At 35.6% G+C, this 23175-nt stretch overlaps 1 protein-coding gene across 1 annotated transcript in view; it reads left to right on the forward strand.

Moving 5' to 3' along the window:
- ASCC3 (activating signal cointegrator 1 complex subunit 3) overlaps nt 1–23175 on the forward strand; it is a 238290-nt gene that overhangs the window by 116349 nt on the left and 98766 nt on the right. Inside the window, exons 14-19 of the mRNA XM_026666607.2 lie at nt 874–1008; nt 11873–12064; nt 12384–12608; nt 20678–20797; nt 21702–21866; nt 22621–22707. Of these exons, the coding sequence (XP_026522392.2) occupies nt 874–1008; nt 11873–12064; nt 12384–12608; nt 20678–20797; nt 21702–21866; nt 22621–22707 (924 nt within the window). The remainder of the gene's footprint in view (nt 1–873; nt 1009–11872; nt 12065–12383; nt 12609–20677; nt 20798–21701; nt 21867–22620; nt 22708–23175) is intronic.

The raw sequence follows: 23175 nt of genomic DNA on the forward strand, positions 1-23175 counted from the left end.
GAATTGCACTCAAAAGAAAATCAAGAGCTAATGCAGCTTGCACAACAATGGTGTGACATGGACAAACTGAGAAGCACCCAACACTGTTGTACATCACCTCTCATAACTTATGGGTGGCCTTCAAAGGTAGTCCAACATAAAGCACAGTGCAGTAGTCCAAACAAAAAGTGACTAAGCCATGAGTAAAGTCTCCTTGTCCAGGAATGTGGACATGGATGACGAATCTGTGTGAAAGTCCAATAGGCATGGCTGCCACCTGCTCTTTGAGGAAGATCCGTAAGTCCAGGAGAACCCCTAAATTGCATTCCAGCTCTGTCCGTGGAAATGTCGAGGATAAAAGGTGACATTTCACAGGACCCCGGAGGCCAGAAACTCAACCCCAGCCCCAAAAGTATTAGCATGAGACATTTTTAGTATTTTAGTCTTTATATATTTTTTGAAACATTTCACCTCAGTGTGCATACCAGTGTTCAGGCCGAATACCTTGTTATCTGTTTTTACTTGAGATTTCTTCTCAATTTTATGTGCACATGATTATGCTTTACATTTTAGGAGTGCCAGGGATAATTTTATTTTAACACTCCATTATATAAATTCTTAAAAGTATTCTTTCTAGTCTACACACCATTCATTCATATGAAACATTTTCATAACTGTTCCTCTCTAAAAACTAATTGTATATTATAATTGTATATTATAATGCTTGGATAAACATTTATGTTACTATTTATTCATATTCATGTCAGTATGTACCAGAAACATCATTGTTAACTTCCTTCAGATTCGAAGAATTAGCTTAAAGCTGCCCACAAATCTTGTGTTACAGAAAAATACACATAAAACTAACATATATTATATCTTTTTTGTACCAAGGTGATGGTATTTGTTCATGCTCGAAATGCTACAGTCCGAACCGCTATGGGTCTTCGTGAAAAAGCTAAAAACAATGGTCATATTTGCTACTTTTTACCAACTCAAGGTCCTGATTATGGACAATCAGAAAAGCAAGTAAGTGACAGTTTTGCTTTATTAAAATAAGATCCATTTATGTACAAATTCCCATCAGATATAGTAAGAATTAAATAAGAATCAATGTGGTATGGCTTCCGATTTGAGCTTCTTCAGCGACAGACCAAAACCTCGTCTCTGCGAGGCTTTGATCCGTGCTCGCCACTGGAGCGCTCCGAGCTGGCTGGCTTCGGGGCTAAGCCACCCCGTAGAGGTGGTGAAGAGGGGGGAGACTGCCTGCAGGGTTGAGGAGAGCCGCATCTCTCCTCCCCAGCTGGCCATTACTCCCTTTCCCGAAAGCGGTTGCAGCGGTGGTCAGAAATGGCCACCACAAAGAAGAACTCGACCGGAAAAGAATGCGCAGGAGGAAGATAAGTGGAGAAAGTTTTGGTTGACCGGGTCAAACAGCAAAAGCAACAAATAAGGTACCCTGGAATTGAAACTATTAAAAAACTTGTTCCCTAAGAAGATTTTTAAGCTGTGAAGGAGAGAGAAAAGGGAAAAGATTTGGTTTTTTTTCCCTCCTTTTCCTATACTGACAGCTAAGAGACTTAAGTAAGAAATTGGAAAAAAATCCACTTTGACATCAATAGGCATTTAATGCTGAAAATAAAAAGTCAAAGGGATAATAAAGATTTCTGGATAATTAAAAGCTTTTGAAAACAGGAAAGGAGAGAGGAAGAATAAAAGGGCAGGATCTGGAAGGGAGGAGACTGCCTGGAATTAAAAAAGAACTTATAGCAAAATCTCAACAAGATTTCCAAAAGATACATTCTAACTGAAATATCGCAGCAAAAACCCCAGGAAGAGAAAGTCGAAAAAGAAATAAGAAGATATAACTCGGGATTACTTGATGATTTCTGGATTCTTGGTTATTGTTTTGAATGACTAAAATCAATCGGGTGGTTGTTTAAAACTGTTTAAAATGGCTCCACTTGTAGAAGAATTGAAAATGGAACTTAAAAAGTACAAAGAAGATGCACAAGAAGGTAGAGGTTCTTTTGGCTTCGCATTTCAGTTTTTAGAAATGGAGATTTGGAATTATGAGAAACAACAAGAAATGCCTGCAGAACAAGAAGATTGCTACAAAGAAGAAGCCATCTTTAATGAACAAGTAATCTTAGATGGGGGGGAAGGAAAGGGGAGAAAGAGAATGGAAAGTTTAAGATTGGGAAAAACAACTCCCCCCAAAAAATAGAGTTAAAAATAAGTATAAAATCAGAAAGCAACAGAAGAGGGAAATGCAGAAGAGAGAATTAGAAGTAGAGAGACAAGGGGGTAAAAAGGGGAGGGAGAAGATGAGAGGGAAGAAAGAAAGGAAAAGAAGTCATAAAGGACAGAAACAAAATACAGAGGAACAGGGCCTATTTAGAGATGATGGGTGAAAATTTAATGGAAAAAGGGATTCTGCAAAGGTACATAAGATAGTATGGTTATATTAGAAACAAATAATTTTAGAAAATATGAAACAATGTATGATTAAAATGTCTGATAAAATAGCTATCGTAATTCAGTGGAATGCTTGTCAATAAATAAATGTAATAAAAGGTATATTTAATGATTTATAAAACATATGTGAAGAGAAATAAGGGAAAAATTAATTATGGAGATTATATGTGTTTTTAAGGAAGTATGATATTTAATTGAAAAGAAATGTTAAAGATGTTAAGATTTTAATGATTATTAATGATAGAACTGAACTGGAATGGAATGAGGGTTTATAATTACATATATTTACAATATTTTTTTTAAAGAATATAGTGTGTATTATAAGAATGTACCAAGTAGAATTCGATTGGAAGTTATGTATTATGTATTATATTGAAGGTCATAACCTTAAGGTATATATTGAAGTTTAAATAAGAGTTGAATGGATGTAATTAAAAGATATAAAGGTGTCATACTCCAATTAGTAACTACAGGAGAAAACTTGTTTAATGAGAAAAGATAATATGAAATTGAAACAGAACAGACAAAAGTATAAATATAATGATTTGAATTGAGATGAAATAATCTAAATAAAATTGAGAAAATTAAAAGAGAGGAAAAACTATATAGAAAATGTAAAATAGTATAAGATAAGTGTTAGGGATATACACCCTAGCAGAATCTGCACGACAGTCAGGCAGGCAGGCAAATATGTGAGATAAACGTTTTTGTAGCTTACACTCAGTAAAAACAGATACACTGTGCTAGTTAAATAGTTTATTCCAGTAATAGTTATAGCATAGTCAAACAGTCCATATATCATACACTAGTTCAGTCCGTCCGGGGATTATTCAGTTGCAAAGTCCAGTGTCGAAAAAGAGGTCATTAAACTTACAAATATCAGTCCAGTAATATATCTCTTCAGTAGAGATATGAAGAAGTCAAACCTCCTTTTTTCCTTCAGCAACAGCAGAGAACACGCAGTTAACAATCCATCATCGTCAGCAAGCAATCCAGTAAGCCAGCAATCAATCCAGTTCTCTTGCTCCCTCTTATGGCGATTTACAGCCGCACCCAAAATTACATGCTTTGCAGTTAAAGTGACACACACTTAAAATCACTATCATAGTCTATATATATTATTTTACCCAAACTACGTTAGGTAACCTATGTTATTCCTAACAATATGGAATAGAATACAAAAAGTAGCATGAAATTGAGTTTTGTGTCTGTATAAAGAAGTTCAACCCGGGACCATGCTATTTTCAAAAAAGATGTTTTACTTGTATTTTGTATATGTGAAAACCCAAATAAAACTTTATTTTAAAAAAAAGAATCAATGTGGTATACTAATTTAAGGTGCTGGAATAGGAATTAGCGACCCATGTTCTAGTCTCCCTTAGACACGGAAACTGTCTGGGTGATACTGTCCCCCAGATGTGGAGTCATAAAATACCTGTGTACAAATCCATACTCTATCAGTGTAGCAGATTATAACTATCGTAACTATCAATAACGAGACCTTCATCCAGCAGTGGATAAGAACAGCAGCAGGAAAAAAGAAATCTTCCCTAATAATAAGAAAATTGTTTTCGCTGCTTTTCTTAATTATTTCTTCAAGTTTTTTTCAAGAAGCAGAGTGACTTAATAACTATCATTCATAATTAATGTATGCATTTTCACCTGCATATCTAAAGAGTTCCTCTGTAGAATAAGATGGGGGAGCATATAAATTTCATCAAGAATATCTGCTGCTAAGTATAAAAGGTATTGGGAGGATTGCTGTTACCTTTTGGGATACGCCCTTTATCTCAACCTCAAAAGATGTCAGCTCTGTAGAAGATGTCACCAATCTGTTACATTCCCTTGCCACTTTTTGTACTATTGTCACAAGAATAAAACTGGCTTGTGAAGAAACGTATTCCAGCATAGTGTGTTCTCTTCTCCACCCTGGTGGCTACAGACAGTTTGGATTACAACTCAGCATCAAATACTATAGGGATTGTATTCTAGGGTCCAATCTGGGCTTGTCCCTGGGCCCAGAGGTTTTGTCTTCTGAGCCTCCGGACTCGTGCTGGAGCCCATCTTCAGGGAACTCCTCTCTAGCAAATTGTGCGCTGTTCTATATGTGATATTTATATGGTGCCAGTTGTATGTGGCTAATTGGATTGGATCCTGAACGTTATCCTATGACACATATTTGTCTTCATTCATGGATTGTACTCTAATACATCTAGAGCATTTCATTTCTCTATGTATAATAGGAGAAGGTTTTTCTATTAAGAAAATTACCCAATCCTTATTCTTTACTTTCTTACTTCTTACCAACTACAATGCAAACCAAAGGTCACTCAATAGGTAACTTACATTAGAAGAATATATTATGTCGACTGATGAAATTTCACAAAGAAATTTGAGTATATTCATATTGTTCTTTTTATTGGTACTTCATGACATGCTTTTCTAAGTAAGATAAATTTGTTCAGTAATGTCTGCATCTTGTTAAAAGATTAATATTTCCTGTAAGTGATGACTTGCTCCTCAAGTCCTTTAGTTGCTCTCTCATTAGAGATAATTAATGGAGATATTTCACTGCCCAGTGAGACATGAACAAAAGAGATGTTTTCATCCACTGAAGTTTTCAAAAAAGAATGATTTATAATTTCTATTAAGATTTGGCTCACTTATGTAATAGATCATAACAAAACATACATCAAAGATTTGATTCAGATATAACCTTATTTAATCATTCAGCAGCTTGCTGCTTTTAGTCACCTTTATATATTTTTGCTATAAACGTTCACGGCAACTAATTTTTGCTTTTTACAAAACAGTATAATGAATGTATGAAGGTTGAATGTGTGCAGTATACTAAGATGACATACTGTTAACTAATTAGTTGTTCTTACCTTATATATTCAGGTACATTTCTACAACTATCGACCAGTTTCAAGCTGTTTCATTTGGGTTTCAGGATAGGATTTAGTACTAAGATAGCCTTGGTCATGCTTGCTGATGACCTGCAGCAGAGCTAGGATGGAAAAGGTGCATCCATTTTCATGTTCCTTGATCTCTCAGTGCTTTTGATAACATTACCTTCTCTGAGGCCAGATCCAGTCAATATTGGGTGGGGATGAGAGACAGCAGTAGCCAGGGGTGGGATGCTATCGGTTCTGCCTGTCTCTATAGAACTGGTAGCTCTAAAGAGCAGCAGACACCGAACCAGTTCTGCCTGTCTCTATAGAACTGGTAGCTCTAAAGAGCAGCAGACACCGAACCAGTTCTGTGTTTGCTGCTGTTTGGCCCACCCGCCTGCCCGGGCTCTTACCTGTCCTTTATTTCCTGCTTTTTCAACCCCAGCTGCTTTGCGCGGCACAGCTGAGGTTGAAAATGCAGGAAAAAATGGCTTTTTAAACGCTGCGCACCTGCACGCAGCACTTTTCAACTGTTTGGGCGCCACAGCTTAAGGTTTTTTATACACACGCGCAGCAAAACGAAGTCACCAAACCAGTATAGTAACACCAGTTGAATCCCACCCCGGCAATAGCACTTAGACTTATTTACCACTTCATAGTGGCTTACAGCCCTCTCTAAGCAGTTCACAGAATCAGCATGTTTAACCCAACAATCTAGGTTCTCATTTTACCAACCTCGGAAGAATGGAGGGCTGAGTCCGTCTTCAGTCGGTCAGGATCGCATTCCCAGTAGTGGGCAGAGTTAGCCTGCAATACTGCACTCTAACCACTGTGCCACCATGGTTCTTATAGGCCCACCTGTAAGGAATGAGTTTTACTCTCTCTCCCTGGTTTTTCAACCTGTACATGAAATTATTGGTAAGGTCATCCACTAGTTTGGGGTTCAATATCATCAATGTACCGATGATTTCCAAGGCCAGCCAAGTGAGGCTATAAAAGTTCTAGAGGCTGTGTGGATTGGGATAGGCAGGAACCACCTTTGACACAATCCTACCAAAACCAAATGGCTGTGAGTGTTTTGGCTCCCTAGATCCAGGGATATTCCACTTTGACCTTGGATGAGGTTATCCATTAAATGAGGGTCTTCTTGAATTTACAGCTTCTGTTCAATAAGTTGGTGACAGATATGGCCAAGATGGCCTTTGCACAATTTCATCTGTTGTGGCATTTGCACCTTTTCCTAGATTAGGAGGCCCTTCAGAAAGTAGCTCATGCCTTGATCATCTCATGGCCTGACTACTCCAATGCACTGCCTTTGAAGACCATTGGGCTACCCTTGAAGACCATTCAGAAGTCCCAATTAGTCCAAAACTCAGTAGTGCAGGTAGTGATGGCACACCTTAGCATGCCAGTGTAACATACCATGGTAATATACCAACAGCACTGGTTGCCAGTTTGTTCCTGGGTGCAATTGATTGTGCTAATTGTTACCTATTCAACTCTCCATAGCATAGGGCCTGGTTACTTAGGGACTACCTGTCAATCTTGTGTGTGTGTGTGTGTGTGTGTATGCATACATACATACATACACACACACATATACATATACATATAGCACATACTGTATACATATATTTCATTTCATACCTTAGGGAAGGAATATTCCCAGAGCTTCAGAAGGGTGTTCTTCCTCTGTGAACATTTTAAAAATGGCTTTATGATTTTGATTGGCATCATCCTTAGTACCTGAAAGCTTTAGTTGAAAATAAATTGCTAAAAGTAACTGCTTCGAGGAATTTTATGTCAAAATTGTACTCTAAAATGCAGTACAAAATTGTAGTAATTTGGCTTGTTTGATTCTTCATCTTTAATTTTAATGCAAGTATAAATTGACAGTAAGTATTTGAATTGAACTAAGTGATGCAGTAGAGGTTTTTTTTTTTTTAAACACTATTATCAGACATAATATAATATTGGCCTAGGAAGGGGGTGGGGAACTTACTTCATGGTGCACCCCAAAAATACTGGAAACTTTTGAAAAACATTAAAGTTCTGAAAAATACTGTTTTCGGGTGTCCCCATGCAACTAGAATTGTGATTCTGGAATCCTTAAGTTGATAAAATAGTAATTCACTTTGGGAATTAATTTCTCTGAATAGTTTGTTTGGAATTTCCAGTCTACTTTTGTTAGTTTGAATATACAGTGTCTCCAAATAGAAAAACAATAGATGCCATTTTATTTGAATCCTGCAGACAATAAAAGCAAATCAGAATAATGTACTTTCTATGAGAACCCAACTTCTCATAATTCTGAGGACATGTCCATGTACTCTTCTAGGCACTAGAAATGCTTTATTTTATTTTGGGTTTTGTTTTTCTGAATTCTGACTGAATTCCGGATTTTTGAATTCCGACCCATCTTATTCAAATGTATCATTTGTTGAATTAATCCTGAGAATTTGAGAATAATACAGACGGTTCTATTGTATTGCTTCTGAAATGTTTTCTTTCTTAGATCAGCATAAAGGTAATCTATAATAAATACTGTTCTGACTTGAAATGAATCTTATGCAGGAGTATTAAAATGAAGAGGGCTTTTTGACCGTTTTCTTCTTATTGTGTTGGAATTGTATTGAAAATGTAATGCTACTGGTACCAATCTTACACAACTGGTTCTGGCATATTTGGCTAATAAAATCCTCCCTACCTGAACTTAAAAAAATGTCTGAGGTGCTTGTTAGACATTTTATTAGTTGGCTAATTCCAAAAAGAAAAGTAGTAACTACCCTAGAAAAGTAAATAAATAATGTACGTAATCAGATGCATCCTAAGATTTTTGGGATCCAATATTAATACTTTTCATTAAAAATTAAAAGAAACAATACATATTCTCCATCATTATATTTAGAAATAATTGTATAAGATTTGAGATTATCGAAAATCTGTAGGGAAAACTTATTACTATAAATGCTAAATAGCATTATTTTAACTCATCTGTAAGTCAGTTCTCTATAAGGTAATTTCAGAATATAATTAAAGATAGCTCCATATAATCTATGTATAAGATAGCCTCATTTTGTGTGTTTGAGAAAGAGAGAGTAGGAGAGATACGCATTGAGAGCCATCTTGTGGCTTTCTTGTTATTACATATTTTCTTGATTGTGCTTTTCTATATAAGTTGTTGGTGTTTGGAGCTGCTATGTTTGGAGATTTAGGGTATCTGTTTGTCATAATTGCTTATTGTTTCTTTAAAAATATAGAAAGGTATCTGCATGTGTAATAGTTGTGCATATAAGTGAATAAGGCATGTTATATTTGTCAAATTGGATTACTAAATTCTGAAATTCAGAGATTTCTAAGTGAGAGCCACAGTGCTATAGAGGCACTGTGTCTTCTGTGGGTAACTGAGTAATGTCTCACTCTTTTTAATAGCTGGATAATTAAGTGTGTTCACTGATTAACATTGATTGCAGTATTGAGAATTGATGTGCTTTTGTGTAGTATCTATTCTATGTCTAACATAGAATATCCAGCATATATTTATTTTAATAAAGTATTTGAAATATTTATTTACTACCCTACAGAGCAGGTTTAGTGTAGTGGCTAAAGGTACTGAGCTAGAAACTGTGAGTTTTAGCCAACATGACTTGTAGCCTGCTGGGTGATGTTGGATCAGTCATGCTTTCTCCTCTACAGGAAGAAAGCAATGGCAAACTACTTCTAGAAAATGCTGCCAATAAAATTGCTTAGATTTATCCATGTAGTCACCAGAGGTTAAGACTAATTTGAAGGCATTAAAACATTGAGTCTTTATTCTTTGGAATAAAGCTCTTGTGTATTGAAACTTTGCAGGCTCGTTCTTCTTTTAGACCCATTGATGGCAATAACTATAACTACCTTTGCTGAGATCATCATCAATATAAAGTAGACCAGCTGACTAGTGGATAGTTGTGCTTGCTTGTATTTCCATCACTTGTGCTCTAGTTGTCTATGAGTCTTTTCCCAAAATTGTGACACCACCCACAGTTTATCATAAGGCTTCTCACAGCAGTCCTCAAGTTACCACTTGTTCAGCAACTAGGCAAAATTATTATGGCACCGAATAAGGTTGACTTATGATCAGTCTGCAAAGTTGCAGTGATAGCAGCATCCCCACGATCACATGATTACAATATTGCAGCGAGCCATTGTCACATGATAGCCATTTTCCACCTTCCCTGCAGGTTCCCTCACAAGCCAAGTCAGTGGGAAAGCAGTAGCGAAGGGGCAATGGAATGCATGACCTTTGTAATGCAAGCCAAGACAGTGGGAAAGCGGCAGGGAAAGGGAAGATGAGGTGCTGCTTAGGAAACAATCAAACAAGAGAGGCAGGAATCCACAATCATTAAGAATCAGAGAAAGAAGAACCTGCCCTAAAGCGGTCACAATTGGAGGGAAGTTTGTACTTTCAGACATGCAAGATTATGTAAATGTAGCCTTACAATAAAATAATTAGCCCAGCTGTTATGATTCCTGTCTGGCTTACCTGGGACTCCGACAAAAGATCACAAGTCATTCCCATAAGTCTCTCCTCCTGCATTTTCTCCTGACAACTCCCACTATGGAGTATGAAATCCCTGGCTACCCAAACTCATCCTGATCCCAGTTGCAAATGCTGTTGTAAGACAAGGGCTACCTGTAATCTACTTTATGGCATCAAACTTAGGCAGAATACTAGAGCCTCTTTATTTCTTTAGTTTTACACACAAGCATTCACACTCACACACCCCAATCATATAAAGGAATAGTATTATTAGCAAGTAAGAGAAATAGCTCTGTGAATCAGCACAGCTCACTTCATTCATCTTCTATCCATTATTGTATTTTCAACTGATGAAGGGAAAAAAGCATATGTGGCAAATGCATGCTTAGCTATTGGGGGTTATGGATAGGGAGGAGAAATTAAGAAAAAAGGGTGCCATGCAAAGTGAGGTACATACAGTATGGCTCTTGAGGTGACAGACATTACAACTGGGTGTATGCCTACAACACTAGTGGCTAGAATGAACCAGTTTGGGACAATCTATTAATACTTTTGAACAAATAATGCTGCTTCCCCTTCCCTGGCCAAATGACTGTTGAATTGGAAGATTCTTCAATTGGCAAATTGCATACTGGACATATTCATTATAAGGCAAGTTTTACCATTGAAATTTGTAGCTGTCAATGCCTGTATTGGGTTTTCATTAAGGCATTTATTTATAACCTTGTTGTTTACACAAGGTTGAACAAATACAATCAGAAGCATCTATAACTGTGATAGAAGTATGAAGATTATAGCAGTATTGACAATCCATTGTATTTTGAATAATACTAAATCAAAGTAGCAAGCTATCAGTTACATTGTATTGCCTTTCTCCAACAGTTGCAGGCACACTTCCTTTCAAAATACTTCCAAAATAAGTAGATTTGAAGCCCACTACCATCTTTTATTCTTTGTGGAATGCCTGTGTTATGTTGATAAATATATATGTGAATGTTAGGATTTGTTTTGCTTTGTTCCTATGTCAATTGTGTCAAATTAAGTTTCTGACATTGCATTTTTTCAGTACATATCTCAAGAAAGTAACAGCTTTGAAATAATCTCTGTGGTATCCATACAAATAAAATAGGAAACACAGATAAGGGTTTAAACTGCTTATCCAGTTTGGATAGTTTAAATTCCTCAGTACGCGTTGCTCTGGGGTGTGCCTAAAAAGTCAATTTTGGAACATATTACTTTCTCTGTTGACCTCAGAAAATATTTCTGGGGGGGTAGAGGAGATATTTTGTAGCAAATAGTGGCTCAAATTTGGGAAGCGTTTTTTTTTTTTTTTTTTTCAAGAGATAGGGTAGGTATGGTAATGTGAGGATTCTGGAAAGAAAATCCTCACTCCCTTCCACTCTCCGTTCTTTCCATCTGCCCAAGAAGTATTTTTCCACTAAACTCAATAGAAGAGTTTCACGTTTTTGTTGGTTTTAGGTTAGACTTATGAGGGAAGATTGAAATTGTTTGCATACTACCAGCTTTCCATCACCATTCTCTTATTTAACTGTCCTGCCCCTCACCATTACAGCAAAGTTTTCCAAGAATGATAGTACCCCGCCCCACCCTGCCCCCTGCCCAATTTCAAGGTTAAGGGAGCACATCATAACAAAAATGGGTCCAGAGGCTTTTTCATCACCTTTGGCATATTAAATTTCTGATTTTGCAAATTCAGTGAGGTATTTTTTTCCTTATGTTTGTCTTAATGAGCATAGTTCAAAGCTTAACTCTCTTCAAATAACGGACAATATCTAAAAGAACTTTATTGTCTATATTGTTCGGGGTCTTACATACTAAAAGCTATCAGTTCTGCAGAACATGTGACGAGATGTGTGTTAAGTTTACATCCTACTAATGCACAGGTGGAAAGCCTGTGGTTTTAGTACATGCTTGAATTGCTATGTTTTTCTGTAAACACTGCATTAATTTTGTATGTATTTCCTTTACCAATGAAAAGGTGCAAAAGTCCAGAAACAAGCAATTGCGTGAAATGTTTCCAGATGGATTCAGTATTCATCATGCAGGAATGCTCCGGCAAGACAGAACTTTGGTGGAAAACTTGTTTTCTCGTGGTTACATAAAAGTTTTGGTTTGTACAGCTACATTAGCCTGGGGTGTCAATCTTCCAGCTCATGCAGTCATCATTAAGGTAAAAGCATGTGCTCTTGTATATTTTGGCCATTAGACATCCATAAAGTGTCATGGAACATGATTTTTTTCTATTTGCAGAAAAGGAAAGATCTGCTGCTAATTATCTAGCAGTGTTCAGAGAGGTTGGTTGTTAAACTGACTCTCTCCTCTGGGAACCAAGTTGGATAGTAAAGATTTAAATATATCACAGGTTATAAAAGGATTGCCTTAAGTACACTTTTGAAAGCCTGTTGTATTTGCCTAATTTTGGTCTCCAGTTCATCTGATGTATAATGCTGTGTGTTTATGTTAATTTTTATTAACTTTTTGTCAAATAGGGAACACAGATCTATGCTGCAAAAAGAGGATCCTTTGTTGACCTTGGAATTTTAGATGTCATGCAGATATTTGGTCGAGCTGGACGGCCCCAGTTTGATAAATATGGAGAAGGTGTCATAATTACAACACATGACAAACTTAGTCATTATCTGACTCTGCTTACTCAGCAGAATCCAATTGAAAGTCAGATTCTTGAAAGCCTTGCAGACCACTTGAATGCAGAGGTATGTTTTATTAATCAATTCCACATTCTTAATATATATGTAGGCCTTTAGAGAATAGTATAAATAAAATGTAGGAGGAAGGGGGGAAAACAATGCTATTTATATTCAGATCTATAAACTGTAACTCTTTCATAAACTATTTTGCATGGATATGCTGTGACATTGGTAACATGTTAAACAAGAAATGGAATGCTTCAAAGGCTGGAATATTTTAAAGGATATGACACAATATCTCAATATTTCTTCTGTGAAATTATATGTACACCTAAAATCAAGAAATAATACAGATAGTATTCTGTGAATAGTACTGAATTGAGCATGTTATTCACCATATCTAGAATGTGCAGAATGGGGACAAAATGTTTTACTTGACTTATGGAATAGAATAAAGTAGCCCCATTGGAATACCATTGCTTTTCCAGAAGTAAACGCCATAAATCATTTCCAGTTTACTTAAGGTACATTTCTGGACAATCCCTTGAACAAATGGATTGGCATAACCCAAGAGAAAAAATGAAATGCTTTAATATTCCCTGGAACTTTTTGTCCCTTCAAATCATTTTGTGGATTGCTAATTCTGAGCAAGACTTCACTGGTAGAAAATAATTTGATTGGCATGAGTCAATGTCTACTCCAGAGACCCCAAATTTAGAAGTGCAGAACTCCCTATAGAAGTAATTAACACAACTTTCCAGAAATGAAACAGAGGCAGATTTGGCTTCATCTCTAAAGCCCCTCTCTTATCCTGATGGGCCCAAGATTTGGACTTAAGAAGAAAGTAATTTGATGCTGAAGTAACTAATTTACTCCTGTGGGTTTTGAGGGGAGATAATTTAAATCTGACTGTTTGTCTCTCTATCTATCCATTTGTCTATCTCCCCATCCTAAGGTATCCAAGTCTTATGAAAAATTGGTCTCTAGTTGAATACTTAGGGAAGTGGTGCTTTCCCTATGCTAGTGTATTTTGCAAAGGGATTGTTTCAGTTGCTTTGCACAACCCATGTTGATCCAGTAAGATATGGAGTTGGGTAGAAGTGGTGTTTGTGTAAAGAAACAACTTGGCCCTAAATCTGAAACATTTGGAAATGAGAATGAATTGGGAGCCAATTTGCAATGCCATCATCACATGTTATATTTCAATTTCTTTGATTTTAAACCCTAAGATTTTAAACCCTAAGTTGCCAAAGGAGTATTTTCAGAAGGAACACGTCTGATTCAATAACCTTCCACAGTGGAACAATAGAAAATATAAATAGTTTTGTGAATAAAACATTATTTCACCATATTTCTTGCATACTTTTATCATGCAAGAAGAAATTCATATAGCTAATTTAACATTCAATTTCACAGTTTTTGATTATGGGTGTTGCCTTACTTTGTTTTAAATGAGAATTAGAGAAATATGTTAACTATATAAGAATTAGTATAGTTCTGAATACCAGTTGCTGGGAACAATCAAAGGAGAGGACCAATTATATTTATATCCTGATGGTTGGATTTGTAAATGAATATGGTTGGCTACAGGAGGAAATAGAACAATATTTTCATTATGGACAGAGTTGATATGGAGATTACTATTGAATAAAATCATTGAGGAAACAATTCATTCAGTAGACCTCCTTTGGTCATCTTTTCTCTGCAGTTTTGCAGTGTAGGATTGCACCAATCACTTTAATCACTTGTTTTTTACCAATGTTCCAGGAAAATAATGTGATTTTTAGAAGTAATAACAGAAAACTAAATGGAAAAGAAAGGCAGCTATGCTTATTTTAAACTTCACTTTTCCATTTGAATATAGATATGTATATGTCTGGATTAGAACGCTACCCATACGGAAGCAATTTGACCTTATTTCTTATTTCTATTTCTTTCTGTTTTGTAGAAGAAAGGCTAGGAAAACTAATTTTTCTTTGACCTTCCCAAAATGCAATTTTGTTTTTTTTGAAAAAGTTTAATTGTTGTTTAAAAGATCTAGTGTGCAGTAAGCATAAAATTAATCTTCAGTGGTCAGGAACTATGCCAGTTCTGACAAACGAGGGTCAATGCTGAAGTGTGTTAATGATTTCAAATAAACTTATGTTAGTGAAAATTGCAATGCATCTCTGCTAGTGTTACTGAAAATGCTGATAAGCAAAAGCATGAAACTCTGACAGGGCCATGAAACTATAATTTTTTATATACTTTGGAACACTGGACATGACTTTTCCTGCTGACATGATAAGGCATGAAAGATCGTTATTTGCTTGATTCCAGAAAATCAATTGTAAGTCAGGCCAATTACAAAAGTTTTTCATTTCCCTTGGCTGTAACTCTGTCATTTATCTCTTTCAGATCAGATCTTCATATAAATATATTTCCTTTTTGCTTAACTAGCTTTTGCAATGATCTGAGGAAAAATGGCTTTGGAGTCTTAGGTTTAACGTTATATTTTGTGTGTAATACTGCCTGAGAAAGAACAAATGAAATGTGCAATCAGCATTCAATTTAAAAGCAATTAAAATTATGTTAACTGAATACAGTTCAGATGATCCTTCCATTTATCCACATTAATATTACAGTTTGGTAGACAAAAGTTTGGAATGATTCTAGAGTTTGCCTCTGAATTTTGTTTTATAGAAGAACATTTGTGCAGCACTAAGGCTTTCAGATATATATCCCTGCAAGAGATGTGCCATTCATACCATGAAATCTTTCGTCCATCTTTCTTTTTCCCATTGCAATTCCTTGCACCTTTGAAAAGGTGTTTTTGAATTTTCTCATCACTGGTATTTAGCCAACACACTAATGGGAAGGGAGGCATTAGTTGAAACCGGTCTAATATCAGAGTCCCAATTGTAAGTCAAGGACTATCTATACAGCTATTTTTAAGAATTGGGTGCACAGACAAAAAGGCAGAAATTATCTTAAGTTGTAGGAAGATTGGTTGACGTTAAACATTTATGTCTGAAATTCAAACCTGCAACAAAATAGTACAGAATTTATGTCCAAGATGAACTTTTCCATGGCATTCTGTTTTCATTTATCATATTTTGTCCTTTCTAGACTTTTTGGAGTTTTATCTTCTTTTGGTTTTCTTTACTCAAAGCTGTTTTTGTATTTATACAAATTGGATTTTTCCCAGCCAGCTAATAATTTTGTCATGGCATTTTTACGGCTCCATGTGAGCTACTATTTGGGATTTTGAGCTTGTTATTACAATGCAGTATGATTCATTGCTGCAGTAAGCATTTAACTGTAGTTATGGATTCTGTCTATGATACCCGATCTTTAAACTAAAATAAATGCCCTTGTGGGACCATACACACAAATATTTTCTAAGATGTGACTGTGGGTGGGGGTGGGTGCATGCCTTGATTAGACATGAACAGATTATTACTGTTCAGACATGCAAATGGCCTGGCAGGAGTGGAAAATATTACTCTGCGACTAACAGATAACAGATGATCAGAGTTGGAAGGGACCTTGTAGGTCATCTAGTCCAACCCCCCGCCCAAGTGGAAGACCCTACACTATTTCTGACAAATGGCAGTCCAATCTCTTCTTGAAAGTTTCAAGTGATGGCGCTCCCACAACTTCTGAAGGCAAAGCTGTTCCATTGGTTGATTGTTCTCACTGACAGAACGTTTTTCCTTATTTCCTGGTTGAATCTCTCCTTGTTCAGTTTCCATCCATTATTCCTTGTCTGGCCTACAGGCGCTTTAGAAAATAGCTTGACCCCTTCCTCTCTGTGGCAGCCCCTCAAATATTGGAAGACTGCTATCATGTCTCCCCTGGTCCTTCTCTTCACTAAACTAGTCAAGCCCAGTTCCTGTAACCATTCTTCATATGTTTTAGTCTCTAGTCCCCTAATCATCCTGGTTGCTCTTCTCTGTACTTTTTCTAGAGTCTCAACATCTTTTTATAATGTGGTGAACAAAACTGGATGCAGTACTATAAGTGAGGTCTTACTAAGGCTTTATAGGGTGGTATTAGTACCTCCCTTAATCTTGATTGTATCCCTCTGTTAATGCAATTTAGGATTGCATTAGCTTTTTTGGCGGCGGCTGCACACTGCTCATATTTAGCTGGTTGTCCACTAAAACTCCAAGATCCCTCTCACAGTTACTGCTGTTGAGCCTGGTTTCACCCAATCTATATGGGTACTTTTGGTTTTTCTTGCCTAAGTGTAGGACTTTATTTTTCTCTACATTGAATTTCATTTTGTTAGATATGGCCCAGTGTTCTAGTGTATCAAGATCCATCTGGATCTTGAGCCTATCTTCTTGGGTGCTAGCTATTCCTGCCAGCTTAGTATCATCTGCAAATTTAGTAAGTTCCCCTTCTATTCCCTCATCTAAGTCGTTAATGAAGATATTGAAAAGTACTGCCTAAGGCAGAACCTTGTGGCACCCCGCTGCTTACTTCCCTCCATGTAGACTTAGACCCATTAAGGACTACTCGTTGAGTATGGTTGACTAGTTCTATCAGTCTCTGGGTAGGGATCAGGATCAATACCTATATGCCTGAATCATCATTTATCACAGGTAAAATAGGCATTAAATGGCATAGAGACAATGGATGGTAGGGTGGAAAGAAGCAATAGCTAGAAAATGTCTGTAGTATTGCCTTGGTTTTCTTTACCTTTAATCCTGTCCAGTTTTCAGACATTGGCTGGACAAGTTCCAGTAATTTTCTTGACAAGGTTTTTCAGAAGTGGTTTGCCTTTGCCTCCTAGGTCTGAGAGAAAGTGACTGGTCCAACGTCTTTGTGCCTAAGTTGGCACTAGAACTCACGGTCTCTTGGTTTCAAGCCTGATGCTTTAACCACTAATACTGAACTGGCTATCAGTGTTGCATTTATTACTTGAGGTAACACAGAGGCTGGATACAACTCTCCTCTGTGACACCTAGGTCCAAAGATAATGATTTAAAAACAATAAGTGCATAGAAGATTGCTTAGCTAGGACAGAAAATGTTAAAACAGCTGGTATGCATGTGTTGGAGAAAAGAAATGGCCATTCAGCATTCCAAAGCAAACAACCTGGGAAAATTAAGAAGGACAATAGCACACTGGAGAAAAGAATTGATGTTGTATCAGTTTAAAAAAATATATATTTTGCCTTCTGTGCAGGTTTTGTCCCCTTCAAATATAAAAGTTTTATATATACATAGTATATATTTATCTTTCTAAAGGTTTCTTTCATTATATGTTCTCTCAACTTGTGTTTTTCTTAACTATATACCTTTGCTAATACATACGTTACAATTGTTCACATGTGGAAAATATTGGAATAAAGTCATATTTCAGTGTTTAGATTTGTCAATAGAATGACAAATATATGTAATATTAGACAGACATTATTTTTCTCTAGAGTTATTTAGAGTAAAACGTAGTCACCGAACCAGTAGTAACACCGGTTGAATCCCACCCCTGGAACAACCTAACTAGAATCTCTAGATATACTTGCAGTAAAGCCTCTCCATTTGGTTTGCAATAGACTTATTTGCAGTCATATGTGGTTTGTAATTTTCTGAGAGGATAACAAAAAGTATCTTTCAAGGTGAGCTCAACTCTTAGCAACTTCATAAACAATTATTTCCATATGGTTATTTTGGGCAACGTTATGGGTTTGCCATTGCCTTCTTTTGTTTTTCAATTCCATATTCTAGACTAATTGATTTCAGTTTAACACTGCGTTTTCTTACAATACTTAAATTCTTAAAAACTCACACTGAAATGAACACCAGGTGGCAGCAAATATTCAGAAGTAACTTTTGCTGAACATCGTGTTCAGCATTGAGTGAACTGTAATACTGTAGTAGTATTGCATTGTCTTATTGCATCAGGAGCTAAGCCACTATTCCCTGCAAGCATTTTGTTACACATCTACACAAGTGTTGAACAGGTAGACATGTGCATGAAAGAAATTTAACAAACTGTAATATACTAGCCAAGTTATGTTTTTGTTTTTGTTTTAAATTGAGCTGCACTCATTTTGTATAAATGTGTGCTATGTAGCTTCAGGTATCAAACTTATATTTGACTTTTAATTTCCATGATAATAAAGTGATGCAATTTGCTTCATATCAGCTGGCTGACTTTTGGCCAGTCACTCATTCTCAGCCCAACCCACCACATAGGGGTATTGTGAATAAAATAGGAGGAATGAATATTAGATATGTTCACTGCCTTGAGTTAATCATGAAGTAAGAACAGCAGAATAAAAATTTAATACATACATACATAAATATATACAGACATGGAATTGCTTTCTCTAATGATAGTAGAATAATTTTCTGGTGTGGGATGGTTCAAATTTAACAATTTCATGTCATCCTTATAAAATACATAGGAAACTGGAGACAAAGGTTCATGGTTGACACAAGTAAATATGAAAAGAAGACTTAAGAAATAATTAATTTGTGACCTTTGGGAATAGGAAAGTACTATTGACATATGGCACAGTTTCATTCTACAGTATTGTGAGTTTCTTGGTGTAATATTAAATTTAGTTAATTTCCAGGTGGCATTTCTAAGCAATGAAGATTGATTCAGGGGTTCTAAATGCACTAGTAAATGTCAGAGAAATTCAAAGAAAATAAGTTATGTTTAAATGTAAATTTCAAAGGAGAGTCTATTTGTTTATATGTTAGTCTGTTCATTCAAGAGTCTTTTTTTTATTGAAGTCCTTTTCACCCTTTGATCAGCCATTTGTCCTTACAGAGCAAGATTCTTGAGTCCAAATTGACTCCTGGGCATGTCCTGGATATGTCTATATAGTTTTTTTGGTAACAATTTAGAACTTATTATTGTTTATTAATTCATTCACTCACTTACTTAATGGTAAAGCCCTGATCTTCTCTTGTCCTTGATATATTCTGACCATCTTCTATCCAGGTAATTCTGTCCTGGCTCAATTCTGGTCAGCTTTCTGAAGTCAGGTAAGGTTAGCTAGATACTAGAAGAGGGAACCCCTGCTGGAGCATATTTTAAAAATGCAAGATCTATATAATTAGGAATGGCAGTTACACCTTATCTTCCTCTCAGGAAGTTTTGTCAGCCACAGAGAATCATTGAAGCCTATTCTTGAAATTTTGATTTGCATTTACTGTTGTTGTTTTTTAACTGTGATTCTGCCCGAACTCATTGATCTTATTTTACACAATTAAAATTCATTTTTAGAATTTTAGAATGTTGCAGTGGGGGGGGGGAATTGATTATGGTGAATCAATTAATTGTCAATGTTAAGGGATTGCAAAGATAGCTAGTGCATTAAATCACAAGATTATCAAAGAGGAAGTGTAGGCATTGAACTTTTCGGGGCAGGCGGGGGAGGAATAATTCTATCCTTTATGTGATATTCCAGCAAGTCAGCTTTCAAATTCAGCTATATTATATTTTATCAACTCTGTCAGTTACCTTGAATAGATGGCAGTTGCTTATTTAAGCAAGTTGCCTGCATGCCTATCTTCCTCCCTCCCTCCTTTTTTCCTTCCTCCCTTTGAAAAATCTTCTAATTTGATGTGAAAGAATCCATGAAGAAAAACTGGTTTTATTTATAAAATGGATAGTTAAAATTTTGCCCAATGTATATAATTCAGGTGTTCATGAGAGTTGAGCTTATATATTCCATCATAGTAATTACAAAATGGAAAATCTGATTTCTGAAGTAAAGTGACAATCTGAAAAGTGCTTTGCTTTTGGATATTAGAAAAACATAACCCTATCTTCAACAGAAAAAACCGATGATAGAAAGCTTCTCCGACAAGCAGCAATCAAGGGAATGAAATATACATGTTCCCTCTATTCAGTCCAATGTCACATAATTGTCCTCCCTTTTCATATCTTACTTACATTTTACTCTTTATTTTTTTAAAAAATGGTGATCTTAAGGAATATATTTTGTTCTGAAAGTACATTTCAACCACTTCATTGGTAAGTTTTTAATGTTTCGCTCTAATACTCTACTGGAATATTCAGTTCCGCTCATATAAAACTTGGAACATCGTAAATCCTATTTATAAACCCTATTTATAAACCATTTTAACCTTTTAACATGAAAATTTGTTTTTATTTTTCTCCACTTGCAGATTGCTCTTGGAACAGTGACAAATATTGAGGAAGCAGTAAAGTGGATAAGTTACACTTACCTTTATGTACGGATGAGAGCAAACCCATTAGTATATGGCATCAGTCACAAAGCTTATCAGGTAGAAAATGTGCAGAAAACCTAACTTGCTTTCTGGTTCTGTAATCCTTTCCTGATGGGAGATTAAATATTTGCGCTTGTTGGTTTTCCTGAGATCAGCAACTCTTATATGTTTTGAAAATGTTCAGCATGAAACATGTAAAATAGCACCCTTAGTTATTTTTCTGGGACATCGTGGTAGGTGAAGTTTTCAGCAGTTAGACCAAATATGTGGAACATGATCAAATTACTCACATTTGTGTATCCTATATGTGTTTTTTGTTTATCAGTCTCTGCCATCTTTTTAATGTTATGAAAGGTTTACCATGTAGGCCGTGCTGAAAATAACACTACTTTGCATTATGAGGACAGATAGCCCCTTTCATTTCAGAATGACCAGGCACAGAAAGAAAAAGAGTATTAGTTACAGAGTGTTGGTGTTAGATTTAGATATGGATCTTGCAATTGTATCAGATTGTAACTAGCAAATTAATGGAGGCAGGGCCTTTCCATCTCTGCCAGAAATAAATAGCAAATAAAGATTTCCCTCATCAACATTTCACAAGGACGGATTCACTCTTAAAGATAAAACCTAAAATGTAATATCTTTTGGAACAACAGTGTTAGCTATAATCATTCTTAATTTACCTTGAGGATTTCCTGTCTCCTTTTGGGCTCCAAAAGGTAGGGTAGTCTAAACATTATGTCTCCATAAGAGGATCAGATCAACTTAATAAACATTCTAATTCTAAGTAATCTCAATCAATAGTTTATCTTTATTAATTTCACAATAAAATCCACTAAAATATACCCATTGCTATGTGTTTTCCTGGAGGAGAGGAAAAAATAAGACAAGAACATATTTACCTTCTGTCTTATAAATTTGTCCATCCATTCTTAACATGCAATTCCTGACTGTATTTCAGATGGATCCAAGTTTAGAGAAGCACAGAGAACAGTTGGTGATTGAAGTTGGCAGAAAACTGGATAAAGCCCGGATGATTCGGTTTGAAGAGAGAACTGGATTTTTTTCTTCAACTGATTTAGGCAGAATTGCAAGCCACTACTACATTAAATATAACACAATTGAGGTAATGTTCCCTATAATTTGGTATATTATGAAGCAAAACATGGCATTATATTTAACAACCTTGTTATCTTTCTTTAGGGAGTAATTTGTAACCGTGTGTCTGATTAGAGGTCTAAAACAGCAGTGTAGAGATAATAATTGTAGATCTACATTATAGCTTACATTTTGTAATAAAAGAGGATTCTAAAATCACATGATTTATGATTTCATGAAATAACATATAGGAAGCATTTATAATCATGAAAAGTCTATTAGCATGTTTACCTTACCTACATAAGAATATGCACAAACATTGGAAATTGCAATGTACTTCTAAAGAGTGGTGGCTTTTATTTTTCTGAACTTCAAAGAGTAAAATATAAGGGAAGATTCTGTGAATTTTATTCCATTTTTGTTTTATTTTTCAATGGACTTTATATCAGTTCATCTTTGCCCTAGTAATTAATCAATTTGCATTTTAATATGCGTAGCTTAAATTTATTTTTAATATCAATATGTTGGCTGTTATTTTTTTTCTTGATAAAAACCCTCTGGAAACTGACATAACAGAGTTCAGTCTGACATTTTAAATTATAGCATATGAAAAATGTGCATTTGTTTTCAAAGTTAAATAGAGCGTATGTTTTTTCTAATGGAAATTGCCATTTGCTATGTGATTTGTTCCTTCCTATCTTTATTCAATGTCTAGTGGGTGGGTGGGAGTGTATTTGTAAATAATGCTTTAAACAGCAGACTGACATTTCTTGGTTTTGCAGACTTTCAATGAACTCTTTGATGCTCATAAAACGGAAGGTGATATTCTTGCTATTGTTTCTAAAGCCGAAGAATTTGAACAAATCAAGGTTAGAATTTTTCACACTTCTTTTTTTAAAAAAAACTGCTGTTGTGAATGCCCTGAAAGAACTTTATGTAATTTATCTAGAAGTGTTTTTAGTCAGAGATGCAGGTGTTTTTTTTTTAATAAAAAAATCTGAATCAAGAATATTTCTGGAAAAAGTTTGTATGCAATATTATTCTAATGAATATTTTATCTCAGTGGTGATCTTACTTTTCACCAACTTCTTCAGCTGCTTTTTCTCAGTCACTAGTCAGGTCAGGTAAAGCCATAAAAACCCTGCTTCTCAGTGTTATAGAACAATCACTTGTAAAGCAAATATACTGTACATAGCTTTGGTACTACTAAACTTGCTTAAAGGCGGAAGATGTTTATTTTATTTTCAGTTGGAATCTCTGTTTTCATGAAATATGATTTCATGAAATGGTTACATTTCTGAATTAAGCCCATCTATGCATGTTTGATACGCATGAGG

The sequence above is a fragment of the Notechis scutatus genome, chromosome 1, assembly GCF_049901735.1.
Source record: "Notechis scutatus isolate UNSWTSFEM ecotype Mainland chromosome 1, rNotScu1.2, whole genome shotgun sequence".
Taxonomy (NCBI): domain Eukaryota; kingdom Metazoa; phylum Chordata; class Lepidosauria; order Squamata; family Elapidae; genus Notechis; species Notechis scutatus.